This window comes from Orcinus orca, chromosome 6, assembly GCF_937001465.1.
Source record: "Orcinus orca chromosome 6, mOrcOrc1.1, whole genome shotgun sequence".
Taxonomy (NCBI): domain Eukaryota; kingdom Metazoa; phylum Chordata; class Mammalia; order Artiodactyla; family Delphinidae; genus Orcinus; species Orcinus orca.
This window is the reverse complement of record NC_064564.1, coordinates 86,733,940-86,749,492: the sequence shown is the minus strand read 5'-3', so window position 1 is coordinate 86,749,492 and position 15,553 is coordinate 86,733,940. Positions and strand designations below refer to the sequence as shown.

At 39.4% G+C, this 15,553-nt stretch overlaps 1 protein-coding gene and 1 long non-coding RNA gene across 3 annotated transcripts in view; one reads left to right on the top strand and one right to left on the bottom strand.

The window, feature by feature from the left end:
* Positions 1-15,401, bottom strand: part of NCBP1 (nuclear cap binding protein subunit 1) — a 44,906-nt gene extending 29,505 nt beyond the window's left edge. The window contains exons 1-4 of one of the 2 annotated variants that reach the window (XM_033431162.2): positions 15,100-15,401; positions 7,948-8,036; positions 6,926-7,026; positions 4,920-5,076 (exon numbers count right to left, since the gene is read on the bottom strand). In XM_033431162.2, coding sequence (XP_033287053.1) covers positions 4,920-5,076; positions 6,926-7,026; positions 7,948-8,036; positions 15,100-15,133 — 381 coding nt within the window. In that variant the 5' untranslated portion in view covers positions 15,134-15,401. The remainder of the gene's footprint in view (positions 1-4,919; positions 5,077-6,925; positions 7,027-7,947; positions 8,037-15,099) is intronic. The other variant, XM_049711135.1, reaches the window with a different exon arrangement.
* Positions 1-15,553, top strand: part of LOC125964736 (uncharacterized) — a 169,158-nt gene that overhangs the window by 113,987 nt on the left and 39,618 nt on the right. The gene's annotated exons all lie outside the window — the stretch shown is intronic.

Sequence of the window (15,553 nt, the reverse complement as noted above, 5' to 3'; positions counted from 1 at the left end):
TGAGGAGCAGAAAAAAGAAAGAAGAATGAAAAGAATTGAAGACAATCTCAGAGACCTCTGGGACAACACTAAATGCACCAACATTCAAATTATAGGGGTCTCAGAAGAAGAGAAAAAGAAAGGGTCTGAGAAAATATCTGAAGAGATTACAGGGGAAGACTTTGCTAACATGGGAAAGGAAATAGTCACCCAAGTCCAGGAAGCACAGAGAGTCCCATACAGGATAAACCCTAGGAAAAACACACCAAGACACATATTAATCACTAACAAAATTTAAATTCAAAGAAAAAGTATTAAGAGCAGCAAAGGAAAAACAAAAAATAACATACAAAGGAATCCCCATAAGGTTATCAGCTGATTTTTCAGTGGAAACTCTGCAGGCCAGAAGGGAGTAGCAGGATACACTGATGAAAGAGAAAAACCTACAACCAAGATTACTCTACCCAGCAAGGATCTCATTCACATTTGATGGAGAAGTCAAAAGCTTTTCAGACAAACAAAAGCTAAGAGAATTCAGCACCACCAAACCAGCCTTACAACAAATGCTAAAGAAACTTCTCTAAGCTGGAAACACAAGAGAAGAAAAAGACCCACAAAAACAAACCCCAAACCATTAAGAAAATGGTAATAGGAACATACATATCGACAATAAACTTGAATGCAAATGGATTAAACACCCCAACCAAAAGACACAGACTGGCTGAATGGATACAAAAACAAGACCCATATATATGCTGTCTACAAGAGACCCACTTCAGACCTAGGGACATATACAGACTGAAAGTGAAGGGATCGAAAAAGATATTCCATGCAAATGGAAATCAAAAGAAAGCTGGAATAGCAATACACATATCAGATAAGATAGACTTTAAAATAAAGACTGCTACAACAGATAAGGAGGGCCACTACATAATGGTCAAAGGATCAATCCAAGAAGATGATATAACAATTATAAATGTTTATGTACCCAACAGAGGAGCACCTCAATACATACGGCAAATGCTAACCACCATGAAAGGAGAAATCGACAGTAACACAATAATAGTAGGGGACTTAAACACCCCACTTAGACCAATGGACAGATCATCCAAATAGAAAATAAGGAAACACAAGCTTTAAATGACACAATAGACCAGATAAATCTAATTGATATTTACAGAACATTCCACCCGAAAGTGGCAGAATACACTTTCTTCTCAAATGCACATGGAACATTCTCCAGGAAAGATCACATCTTGGTTCACAAATCAAGCCTCGGAAAACTTAAGAAAACTGAAATCCTACCAAGCATCTTTTCTGACCACAGCACTATGAGACTGGAAATCAATTACAGGAAAAAAACTGTAAAAAACACAAATACATGGAGGCTAAACAGTGGTCTACTAAATAACCAAGAGATCACTGAAGAAATCAAAGAAGAAATAAAAAAATACATAGAAACAAATGACAACGAAAACATGACAGCCCAAAACCTATGGGATGCAGCAAAAGCAGTTCTAAGAGGGAAGTTTATAGCAATTCAATCTCACCTCAAGAAACAAGAAAAATATCAAATAAACATCTAACTCTACACTTAAAACAACTAGAGAAAGAAGAACAAAGAAAACCCAAAGTCAGCAGAAGGAAAGAAATCATAAAGATCAGAGCAGAAATAAATGAAATAGAAATGAAGAAAACAATACCAAAATCAATGTAACTAAAAGCTGGTTCTTTGAGAAGATAAACAAAGTTGATAAACCCTTAGCCAGACTAATCAAGAAAAAAAGGGAGAGGACGCAAATCAATAAAATTAGAAATGAAAAAGGAGAAATCACAACTGACACTGCAGACATACAAAGGATTATAAGAGACTACTACAAAAAACTATATGTCAATAAAATGGACAACCACGAAGAAATGGACAAACTCTTGGAAAGGTACAATTTTCCAAGACTGAACCAGGAAGAAGTAGAAAATATAAATAGATCTATCACAAGTAATGAAATTGAAACCATAATTAAAAATCTTCCAACAAACAAAAATCCAGAACCAGATGGCTTCACAGGCGAATTCTATCAAACATTTAGAGAAGAGCTAACACCAATCCTTCTCAAACTCTTCCAAAACATTGCAGAGGGAGAATCACTCCCAAATTCATTCTACGAAGCCACCATCACCGATACCAAAACCAGAAAAAAGAGATCACAAAAAAAGAAAATTATAGACCAATTATCACTGATGAACATAGATACAAAAATCCTGAACAAAATACTAGCAAACAGAATCCAACAGCACATTAAAAGGATCACCATGATCAAGTGGGATTTATCCCAGGGATGCAAGGATTCTTCAATATTCGCAAATCAATCAATGTGATACACCACATTAACAAATTAAGGAATAAAAACCATATGATCATCTCAGTAGATGCAGAAAAAGCTTTTGACAAAATTCTATACCCATTTATGATAAAAACTCTCCAGAAAATGGGCACAGAGGGAACCTACCTCAACATAAAAAAGGCCATATATGACAAACCCACAGCAAGCATCATACTCAATGGTGAAAAACTGAAAGCATTTCCACTAAGATCAGGAACAAGACAAGGATGTCCACTCTTGTCACTCTTATTCAACATAGTTTTGGAAGTCCTAGCCACAACAATCAGAGAAGAAAAAGAAATAAAAGGAATACAAATTTGAAAAGAAGAAGTAAAACTGCCACCGTTTGCTGATGACATGATACTATACATAGAAAATCCTAAAGATGCCACCAGAAAACTAATCAATGAATTTGGTAAGGTTGCAGGATACAAAATCAATGCACAGAAATCTTTGGCATTCCTATACACCAACAATGAAAAATCAAAAGATAAATTAGGGAAACACTCCCGTTTACCACTGCAACAAAAAGAACAAAATACCTAGGAATAAACCTGCCTAAAGAGGCAAAATACTTATACTCACAAAACTATAAAACACTGACAAAAGAAATAAAAGATGACAGAAACAGATGGAGAAATATACCATGTTCTTGGTTTGGAAGAATCAATATTGTGAAAATGACTATACTACCCAAAGCAATCTACAGATTCAATGCAATCCCTATCAAACTACCAACAGTATTCTTCACAGAATTAGAACAAAAAATCTTACAATTCGTATGGAAACACAAAAGACCCAAATAGCCAAAGCAATCTTGAGAAAGAAAAATGGAGTTGCAGGAATCAGGCTCCCCGACTTCAAACCATACCACAAAGGTACAGTAATCAAGACAGTATGGTACTGGCTCAGAAACATAAATATACATCAATGGTACAGGACAGAATGCCCAGAGATAAACCCACGCACATATGGGCACCTAATTTACGACAAAGGAGGCAAGAACATACAATGGAGAAAAGACAGCCTTTTCAATAAGTGGTGCTGGGAAAACTGGACAGCTACATGTAAAAGAATGAAATTAGAACACTACCTAACACCATACACAAAAATAAACTCCAAATGGATTAAAGAGTTAAATGTTAAGACCAGACACTATAAAACTTTTAGAGGAAAACATAGGAAAAACACTCGGACATAAACCACAGCAAGATCTTTTTTGACCCACCTCCTAGAGTAACAGAAATAAAAACAAAAATAAACAAATGGGATTTAATCAACTTAAAAGTTTTTGCACAGCAAAGGAAACCATAAACAAGACAAAAAGACAACCCTCAGAATGGGAGAAAATATTTGCAAATGAAACAAAGGATTAATCTCCAAAATATACAAACAGCTCATGGAGCTCAATCAAAAAAACAAACAATCCGGTTAAAAATTGGGCAGAAGACCTAAATAGACATTTCACCAAGGAAGACATACAGATAGCCAAGAGGCAAATGAAAAGATGCTTAACATCACTAATTATTAGAGAAATGCAAATCAAAACTACAATGAGGTATCACCTCACGCCAGTCAGAATGGCCATTATCAAAAAAGCTAGAAACAATAAATGCTGGAAAAGGTATGGTGAAAAGGGAACCCTTCTACACTGTTGGTGGGAATGTAAATTGATACAACCACTATGGAAAACAGTATGGAGGTTCCTTAAAAAACTAAAAATAGATCTACCATATGACCCAGCAATCCCATTGCTCAGCATATACCCTGAGAAAACCATAATTCAGAAAGAGACATGCACCACAATGTTTACTGCAGCACTATTTACAATAGCCAGGACATGGAACCAACCTAAGTGTCCACTGACAGATTAATGGATAAAGAAGATGTGGCACATATATACAGTGGAATATTACTCAGCCATAAAAGGAAACGAAATTGAGTTATTTGTAGTGAGGTGGATGGACCCAGTCTGTCATACAGAGTGAAGTAAGTCAGAAAGAGAAAAACAAATACCGTATGCTAACGCATATATATGGAATCTAAAAAAAAAAAAAAAGGTAGTGATGAACCTAGTTGCAGGGCAGGAATAAAGAGGTAGACACAGAGAATGGACTTGGTGACATGGGGTGGGTGGGCGAAGTGAGAGTAGCATCGACATATATACACTACCAAATGTAAAACAGTTGGCTGGTGGGAAGCAGCAACATAGCATAGGGAGATGGGTTCGGCGCTTTGCGATGACCTAGAGGGGTGGGATACGGAGGATGGGAGGGAGGCTCAAGAGGGAGGGGATATGGGGACATGTGTATGCATATGGCTGATTCGCTTTGTTGTGCAACAGAAACTAACACGGTATTGTGAAGCAATTATACTCCAATAAAGGTAAAAAAAAAAAAAAGAATGGTTTCAAAAGAGCAGCTGTTGTGGTGAGTGGGGAACTGTATTTCAAGAGAAAAGATAAATTATTTGGTTGTAGCTCACCTCTCCCCTTCATCCCAACACTAAGTCATAACATACCAAAAAGCTCCCCAAAAGCCAAAAAAACAAAAAACTTACCAAATATACAGCTTCATTATAATTGTTTGCTTTCAACGATTCTTTAAGTTGACGAATCATGGCTTCTACAAATTCTCCACCGAAGTTGTAATTCCTGGCATTTAGTAGTCCAACTAATGTTGTATAAATTGTCAACTTCTCAGGTAACAGACGTGCACTGATTTGAGAACCCAGCACAATAAGAAGATCCCAAAACAACAGCATTAAGTTGCTGAATTTTATACTATAAAAAATTTTAAATTGTTTTACTAACTTTAGAAAAGCATGACATTTAGCTATGTTTTTAAAACAATGTCAGAAAAGGCAAAAATATTGAGAAGAGTTGCAGACATGGCTCCCTCAATTTTTTCATTTTAATTCTAATTAGTTAATCCAAGAGTTAAGAAAGTAAAACACTCTAATTGTGAAATCAAACTAAAATAGATATAACTGACACTAGACCAGTTTTTCTTCCAATGTGCTTAGTGGAATTGAATAGCAGGTCTACAGAAAATGGTTTCCATGGTAAAATATCTGGCAATTGCTGAGTGAAACAAGGTTCTTTAATGCAGAATCATTAAGGGGGAGATGGAGCAATCAACATTTCTAAACTTAGCCAACCAAATATCACGGGATCAGAATTTCACTTTGAGAAACACTATTCTAGTTGCTTAGAAAAAATTCAGAACTAAAACCAGTTCCTATCAGTTAAATTGTTGAATTTTTAACATGGTACTCTGATAGAGTAAGATATCTTTACATCCAGTTTGCTTACTCAAGTGTGTTAATTTTCATTAAAGTTATTTGAAAAGCAGAGAAGAGGATTATAGTAATAAATCTTTGAAAAAAGCAAATGTTGATCCCTAATTTAGGCAGCCTTTAGAAATCAGCTCAAAAAAGAAAAGCAAATGGGAACTCCTGATTGTTCAGATTCTCTTATACTTTTTGCATTTTCCCAAGGTTCCTAGCAAAGAGTGTTAGGGACAATTTAGGTTTAAAAAAAATAACTGCATTGATAGTAACCATTCCTCCTCAACCCTCCCCTGCTTCAAAGTCATGGCTTCCATCAGAGTTTAAGCATAAATCTACTCTATTCTAATAAATGCTTTCAGAACAGAAGGAATCTACGGATAACTATAGCCAAATAACTTTTCTTAGTATTAAGTTTCTTAGTCTAAGGACATGTCTTCCTGAATATTAACTAGATTCCTTAAAAAAATTGTATCTGAAATTATTTGTACTTTATGAGATGTTAAAGTAAAATCCACTGATAGTTTCAATTTGTGTGTACATTTTTAAATTTCAAAACTGAGCTGTAAGCAATTTAAAAAACCCATTATTTTAAAATAACTGAAATAACATTTTAAGGCACCTTTATAATGAAGACTCCTTTATCCAGAAGTCATAGATACTCCTTTGCAAAGCATACAGTTTAGAGTGACCAATGTCCACCTGAGTGATGAGGAAGTCTGGATTGCTAATTCCACTGTTGGGAGAGACTGTTTCATGATTTCATGTAAGACTTTTCCCATTCTAATGTCCTTACAAATTAAATGCTGATACTCGTTCTAGCTAATCTAATTCAGAGAAAGATTATGCCTATTATATGTCATAGCTTCAAAAGTATCTTCAGCCTTCTAAGAAGGGCTATTGTTACTCGAGTGACTGGTTCTCAAATATGTTTGATACTACTGATTAAAAGTATAAATTAAACCCTATTATATATATTTAATTGTACGTGCTTAAAAGAAAATCGCTGAATGTGAAGTTGTCTACTTTCTCACTTAAAAGTAGTCAACTCAAATGATTCTAAGGATACAAGAAACGAAACAAAGAAAATGCTCAATTTTCATCCTATTTATCGCTAAGAGTTCGCCAAAGGGCAAAAGGTCATTTCATTTGACAAATTCCCCACAGAATGAAAGCAGATGACATATGAAACATAAACACATCTTCTGAACATTCACAAGCATTTAAGAGTAGATAATACATTATCACCTGGATTCATAAATCTTTTGTATACATACACTGTACAAAGAAGCCTTAAGATCTTGCTCTTATAGTTAGGAAGATCAGCTTCCAAAACGCCAGCCAAGCCTTCTAGGTTGCTCTCCAAAGAGCAGGCACTCTGTAGAGGACAGCATATTAAATATCTGTCAAGTACTCAGCAATTAGTGCATTAAAATTTTCTAGGTGACGATAAAAAAGTTACACATAAGGCACTGACAGTTTAGTATAAATAAATTCAGGTTGTTACTATTCCTTAGAAAACCATGAAAAGAGAACAAATAAAATTAAAAAAGCAATCTAAGACAGCAAAACAAGTATTAGAAATGGGAGGACATTCTGGGCTCTATTCTACTTCCCTAACTAATTCACTTAACTGTATGACTGGGCAAATTACCTCACCTATCCAGAACTTCCTCGGTCTCCATTTTTTTTTAATACATTAAAAAAATTTTTTTTTAATTTATTTATTTATTTTATTTATTTTTGGCTGCATTGGGTCTTCATTGCTGCGCACAGGCTTCCTCTAGTTATGGCCAGCGGGGACTACTCCTCGCCGTGGTGTGCGGGCTTCTCATTATGGTGGCCTCTCCTGTTGCGGAGCATGGGCTCTAGGTGCGCGGGCTTCAGTAGTTGTGGCTCACGGGCTCCAGAGGGCAGGCTAAGTAGCTGTGGCACACGGGCCCAGCTGCTCCACGGCATGTGGGATCTTCCCAGACCAGGGCTCGAACCCATGTCCCCTGCATTGGCAGGCAGATTCCCAACCACTGTGCCACCAGGGAAGCCCCTGGTCTTCATTTTTAAATTGAGTGGACTATTCCCTAAGGTCCCTTCTAAGACTCATATTCTATGAAAATTACTAATAACATTTAACTCTCTGCATTCCAAGGCTTTTAATATGCATTTACTTTGGGATATAGATATATGGCAATACAAACTTTGCCCACAACTTAGATCATCGAGCTTGCAGATGCAGAAACTAATCAAGCACAGTTAACTACAACCCTAAGCCCATCACAGTCTCTGCCTATTTTGATCATACCTTTTCTCCTACTTTGCATATTAAAGATTCCAAATGATCTTCAGTTTCATTTGCATCAGAGGTCTTTCTTCTTTTGTGAGGCTGTCCCCCTGTTTCAACAATGTAAAAAAGTGAACATTACACGATGAATCTGTTATCAAAAACGTTAACTTTTTTAATGCTATAATCACTTTTGTACCAGAAGCCCTACTATTTACACACAGAAGTGCTTAACTGACCCTCCACTTCTCAGACAAGGCTAGATCAACCAACTGTCTCCATACCCAGTGGCACCATAATAACTCCAGGAAGCATTATTTATGTTAAATTTTGTGATTATAGTGCCCCCATGGAGCAACGCAATGCAGCAGCCCTGTCCATTTCTATGGATAGGCAGCAAAGGTGCCCATAACATGCTAACCACTAGCAGTTAGAAGACTCCCTGTAACACTCATGTATGGCTACTCCCATTCTTTGAACTTGAGTTGTTTATTCATCCTTAGTCACTTGTTCCTGAAACCTGTCAGTGCCAGTAGTACTCATTATTTTAATAATGAAAATTATGTAAACTGATGAAATATGGGTGTAAAAACCAAGTTGAGTGCTGTGGAAAGACTTGATTGGGGGGAAAAAAGTTTTTAAAAAAGAAAGGTATGAAGAGGAAAACTTCAAAAGATGGGAAAGGGAGCATAAAACATTAGGATTCCTCACTAGTTTTTACAAATGTCTGAGCTCTTAACTCTTCAACTAACGGTTTCGCTTCTACAGACCTTGCAGCACTAGGGTCTAGTTCATCCCAAACAATGAGAATTACAATCAGCAGACATACTCAAAGAAAAGTCCTGAGTACTATATCAAACAATCGGTGGGGAAAAGGTGTATGTTTTATGGTTTCCTGCTTTAACCAGCTCTTGGTTCCGTACTTTAGTGATCCTATTATGTTCAAAAACGGTGTCATTCAGAGTTGTGCAAACAAATAAAAACTACCATTCTGAAATCATTAGCAGTCTTCTCTCTGTCATTTTGGTCGCTAAAGAATTCAATTTGAATGAAGCTGTGCTACAAATCATCCTTAAGCACTGGACTGTGTATTTTCAGTCTTGCTGTTAGTGATCTCTTACTACCAATATTTTGTTTAAAACCTCAACATACCCACCTTATATCCTTTTGTGGACTAACATAAAGCTGAAAAAATTTCAAATAAGGTGTTAAATATTGAACATGATGCTGTTGCTGCACACAATGTTGGCTAGTCTCCCAGTATAATTCAATTTTTAACTTCCACCAATTAGATTATTAGGATGGCATGTGAACAAGGAAGCAATAATTTGTAACTGTGTTGGAGATCTGTATTAATAATGAAAATCTGCAGATATAGGATTACTCAGTAGCAAGTTATATTTTTAATCTTCTCCAGACTTGTACAGCCAAAGGAACTGAACCATTTTTACAGAGTTCATAATTACTTACTTGCCACTGGAACATTTGGCTTGAAAAATACAATGATTTTCATAAAACACAGCACTTGGCTATTCTAAGCTTGAGGTGTTAAAAATTTTTCCAATGTCTGAAATGATCTTCAGGTACTTACCACCTGAACTCAAGGTGAATAAAACCGATCTATTACTTTCTAGATAGGGCCAAATAAAGTATTATAAAAGGCCACAGGGCAAAGCACTGTGTGCTTTGACCCCCCCCCCCACCCAGCCCCTTAGTTATCATTAGGAACTGGTTTAAATAACCACTGAATTTTGAAGGGATAGTTTTGAAGGGATAATGCCATAAAAAATATAATACACATGCAGCATGACAGCTGTGATGTATTCCTGGAGATATGTATCCGTGTAAAGTTGTGGACATGTGTGGTATTGTGGGATCAGTGACCTTGATTCTCAAATATACATTAAACTGAAGTCACAGGATCTCTATAAAGGTTCCACCACCCCAAGAGCCAAATTCGACACAAAGGACTTCTATTTCCAGGATTCATTCATTGAAAAAAATGACATATTTGATGCGATGTTTATATAAGCTATCAGCCAGGACATTAAAATAGCCTTCTCCAAAAGCAGTGGTTCTCAACTGGGTTGGATTTTTGTCCCCCAGGAGCCACTTGGCAATCTCTGGAGACATTTTTAGTTGTCACAACTCTGTCATCCAGTGGGCAGGGGCCAGAGATTCTACTAAACATACCACATTGCACAGGACAACTCCCAACAACAAAGAATAATCCAGCCCAAAATGGCAACAGTGCTGATGTTGAGAAACTCTGTTCTAGAAAGCAGACTATACTAAATGTTCTTCAGAACCAGATTCTGGTAAGGCTGGGAGAATGCAGATGCTAAAAAACTAGCTGAATGAGAGCAGGTTTTTTTTTTTAAAACTTTAACCATTGTTCCTTTCTTTCTGGCCCATCTACTATGCCAAAACCCTTTATCCCACATCCCACCTCCACACCCTCTCTAAATTAACCATCCAGCTGGCTTGTTCTCAAATCAGTTTAGAATTATACCCCAGTCTTTAAAGCAACCCTCCTAGGCCCTCTTGTAAGACTGAAAAGAAGAAAATACTGCTGTGGGGAGAGAAGGTAGGATTTCTGAAGAAAAACTAGAAAATACAGTATACAGTCCTATCTCTGAAGTGTAACTCTTTTCTCTTCTTCTTCTCATTTTTACTATGCTTGGAGAATGAGAAGAGGCAGAAAGTATTAAGAAGTAAGAGATGCCCCACACTCACCTGATATTGGAGAGAATATAAAGAGGGATGGGAGGGGGAGGTACAGACACAATGTGAACTCATGCACAGTAACAGGATACTGAACTCAAGAGAATGTGGGCAAGAGCATGGGGAAGTAGAATAAAGCACTTTAAAGAAGAATAAAATTTTGGGAATGAGCTGAATGTTTTCACCTACCCTCAAGAAAGCATATCTAAGGTAGCTCCCAAAACAACAACAGATTTTATATTAACATGTTAACTAAGTAGAAGTTTTACAATGTAAATTAAAGCTACACATTAGCACTTCGTTCTGACACCCTTGGCTAGAAGAGAGAAGCAAGTCTCTATTAAAACCCATCAGAAAGGGACTTCCCTGGTGGCACAGTGGTTAAGAATCCACCTGCCAATGTAGGGGACACGGGTTCGATCCCTGATCTGGGAAGATTGCAACTAAGCCCGTGTGCCACAATTACTGAGCCTGCACTCTAGACCCCGCGAGCCACAACTACTGAGCCCTTGTGCCACAACTACTGAAGCCTGTGCGCCTAGAGCCTGTGCTCTGCAACGAGAGAAGCCCGCGCACCGCAGCTAGAAAAAGCCCATGCTCAGCAACTAAGATCCAATGCAGCCAAATAAAAACGCAACAAAAAAGCCATCAGAAAGAATCTTAATACACCAAATAATTTTTCGCCTGTAAGGTGATCCTTATTCTATATGGATACACTGTACTACACATCTTATATCCTTATTTAGAATTGTATGTACTATAAAAAATTTTAGACCCACAAAGTGGAAACAAAAACCAACTCTGGGGCTTCCCTGGTGGTGCAGTGGTTGAGAGTCTGCCTGCCGATGCAGGGGACACGGGTTCGTGCCCCGTCCGGGAAGATCCCACATGCTGCGGAGTGGCTGGGCCTGTAAGCCATAGGCCTGTGCTCCGCAACGGGAGAGGCCACAAGAGTGAGAGGCCCGCGTACCGCAAAAGAAAATAAATAAATAAATAAATAATAAAGACTAAAGTGATTTTAAAAAAAAAAAAACAACTCTGTTAAAGAGAAAGTAACAAAAACAACAAGGGAAAGGGGAAAAGTAAAGCACCTCGATCCTGCAGATTTAAAGAAGTAACCATCACTTCTGAAACAAACTATACTTTTTGTCAGAATTACAAATCCCTTCACTTCTATTCGTGTTTTGTTTTGTTTTGTTTGTTTGTTTTTTTGTGGTACGCGGGCCTCCCACTGTTGTGGCCTCTCCCGTTGCGGAGCACAGGCTCCGGACGCACGCACAGGCTCAGCGGCCATGGCTCACAGGCCCAGCCGCTCCGCAGCATGTGGGATCTTCCCGTACGGAGGCATGAACCTGCGTCCCCTGCATTGGTAGGCGGATTCCCAACCACTGCGCCACCAGGGAAGCCCCTTCTATTCGTTTTATTTTCTATAGTTAGGTAAAAGAACAGTCACCACCTAAAAGGTAAGGACCTAATTCTAAGTAGCTTAAAAGGGACTAATATGGGGTTTTGGCCAAGATTATGGACAATCTAAAAACTTTCTTAAAAGAACAAAGCAATATATTGAACATCTATTGTATGCATATCCAAAATAACTGAAAAGCTTCAGAGACATTCTTAAAAAGAGTCTAAGAAATGAATTAGATTTAGCACTGGACCAGTATCCATACACATTAATTTCCATTTAGGACTTTCCTTTCCTTGTCTATAAATCCATCTCTAGGTGAACTTCATTGGTATAGCTTCCGGAACTTATCTCCTTGGATCAAGGACACTCTAGTCTCAGCACAGAGATACAATTTTAAAATTGCCCTCTGTGAGCTGATCCTCTGCTACCCTTCCGATCTTATCTCCTACAACTCTCCCCCTCACTCACTCTGCTACAGCAACACTGGCCTCCTTGTTGTTTCAGGATGATAGGAATACTCTAGCCTTAAAGCCTTTGCACTTCAGGCTCCATTTGCTTAGACTACTGCATTTCCCCCACACTGCCATCTGGTTTGCCCCCTCACCTCCTGCAGGTCTTTGATCAGATGCGATTCTCAGTGAGGCCTTCCCTGACCAACCAATACAAAATGGCAACTCCTCCCCGACAGCAGCCTCTACTTTCTTTATCCAGTTTTCTTTTTCTCCATAGCACTTAACACCATATGATACACTATATTTACTTGATTGTTGTCTGCCTGTAAAAGGGAATCTTTATATTGTCCACTGCTGTACTGTCAGTAGTTAGAACTGTGCCTGGCACTGTTAAATATTTGTTGAATAAATTATTATATCTAGTCAAGCCATATGACAAGCCATGGCAGTCAGTGACTGATAAGAGCTGACAATAATCCAGAAATGCTCAGATGCATCTATTTAATACAACAATAATAATTCAGCCTATTTTAAAATAGCTTTCTGCAGTATTTAAGCTTCCAATATTTCTGATTTTTAAAAAAATTAGATGCTTAACCAAAAGAAAAGTATCTAAAATATTTGATTCAGATCACCGTTTAGGATAAACCCTAGCTGTTCATTACCCAAACTTCTGCAATTTACAAAAGTTCCAGACTTGGTGTAGTATCTAAGAGGGACTATAAACTGCCCCTCGACTACTATATTATTCATAGTAAACTCTGGTTAATTAACTCCTTATTTTGTTTTGTCTTTACATATTTATTCTGAGGTTCCTGCAGCAAGACCCGAATGGACAGTGATTTAGCTGCCAGAAGCTAACTCCTAAGAAAGTTATGCCAGCATCCCAATAACCAAAGCCAAAGTTGTTTTTCTACATATTCACATCCAATTCTCCAGGCTGCCCCTTGGAAACATTTTCTCTCCCTTTAGGGATGCCCTAGAAGAGAGAAGAAGAAGAGTAGAGAGAGCATGAGAAGAGCAAAGAAAATGGGAAGAACTTTAAAAGTCTCAACTTCTTCAAACCCCAAGTGATGACTTCTAGGTGATTAAGTTTTTAATTAATCAAAGGCAAAGCACCTGAAAACTATTTTCTGTGCCCTGTATGTACATTATACAAAGAAGCCTCCTGTGTTTAAAAAAAAAAAAAAAAAAATCAAAGCATGCAGCGTAGTAATACCTGTGTAGTGACAAGAACCTTGGACTTGCTTTCACTGGTGCCTGGGCACTGCTAATCGTGTCTCCATGTTAATTACACTAAAATTTTAGACCCTTAAGTGTCAGATGAGAAGGCTGAACTAGAATATCCTCTCAAGCCATGCCCTAGCAGAAATCTGATATTTCACTGTTAAAACTAAATTAGTGGGATTCTGCTCCTGCCCCAAAGTGCCCCAACATTCAAGGAGAGAAAAATGTTAGTGGAGAAAATTAATTCAAATGTTCTCTTCTGTACTTTTTCTTACATTGTCGACATCTGCTAATGTTTATCACCTCTTAAGCATTAACAGGTGATAAAATACACACCATCATGAGCAATTAGTCACATGTGTTACCTCATTTAATCCTCACAAAACCGAGGGGTATGTATCATTACTTCTATATTACAGACTAAGGTTTAAAGAGGTGATATAACCTGGGCAAGATCACAAAGTAAATGGCAGGGTCCAGCTTTGAACTTAAGCCCTCTGATTCCAAAGTCTGGCCTCTTAACCACTACACTACACTCTTTTCAAAGAACAATACCCTACAATATTAATAACAGAATTACTGTTAGTTTTTCTTTTTTTGGATGTGTGTGCTTGACTGATTTTTGTAATGTAAGCACCTTTTCTATTTTTAACTAGCAAAATTATTCTTGGTTTTTATGATGGCAACTCCATGATCCCCATGAGCGCAACCATGCAAATGGAGATGAGAATTTAGATCTAAATCTCTACGAGCTCTCCAGTCTTCCGGCACTTTTTCTTACACGAGAGAAATATGCTTACGGCCAGTTCAAAATCTAACACAACAACCTACGTACATGTTTTTTTTTAGAGACCTCTTGGGTGTGGATAAGAAACCGATTTCTTTCCTTGCCGCTTGAAAAAAGGCAAAACGACGGATGACCGGTACAGGAGAGAGCTCAGATTGCGATTCATCAGGTCTCTCGTCTTCTGAGAGCCCTTTTTAGGTGCAGTTTGAGGGTCAAAACGAGACACGGGGATGAGTGGGTCCCTGTCACTATCCCTAAGAGGCGGCGGCAAAGACACAGGTGTACTTCCCTGCTCGGCGGTGCTAAGGGCCAAATCTTGAAGAGTCCTTAGAGACCAGGGGTCCACCAGGCCGCTCCTCGGCCGACGACTGAAGGAGGCGGGGTGGGGAGAAGCAGGGGTTTTTCAGAAGTCGCCCGGCCACACTCTCGCTGTACCACCCTCTTCTCTCCGCGGCTCCCCGAACGCTCCCGGAGGGAAGGGCTTTCCATCCCTTCGCTCGAGACCCGAAGACCAAAGAAGCCAAAGCTCGACCCCTCCTGGGCGCGGCCTCGGCGGCCGAGCCCAGGGCACTCACCATCGTTCTCGTCGCTGTGCCGTCGCCGTGACATGCCGCACGCCGGTGCGCCGCCGAGCCGAAACGCCGGGCGGGAAGCTCGGCAGGAACCTTCGGGCAGCCGGCCGGCGCGAGGACAGCGGTGAGGCGCGCGGAGTGGCCGTCGCGCAGGCGCACTCGCTCGCGACGGCTCCCGGAAGCACAAGAGGGAGAGGTGGCCTGGTGGCTCTGCGGGCTTGGATCCGGGAGGGCCGGCGTCTGGAAGCTCACCAGGCCGCGGGCGTCTGCTCCGCACGCAACTGCCCTCTCGGGCTACCTCCGCCTCTCGCCTGCTTCCTTCGCCCGCCTTCCCTCGAAGTCCTTCCGGGGCCACGCGGAGAGCACCGCCTTTTCAGCGAGCCCGAGCCCGTCGGCCGCGAGCCACGCCAGGCGGCCAATGGTCTAGGAAGGACGCTCTAGTCCCCGCCTCCACTTC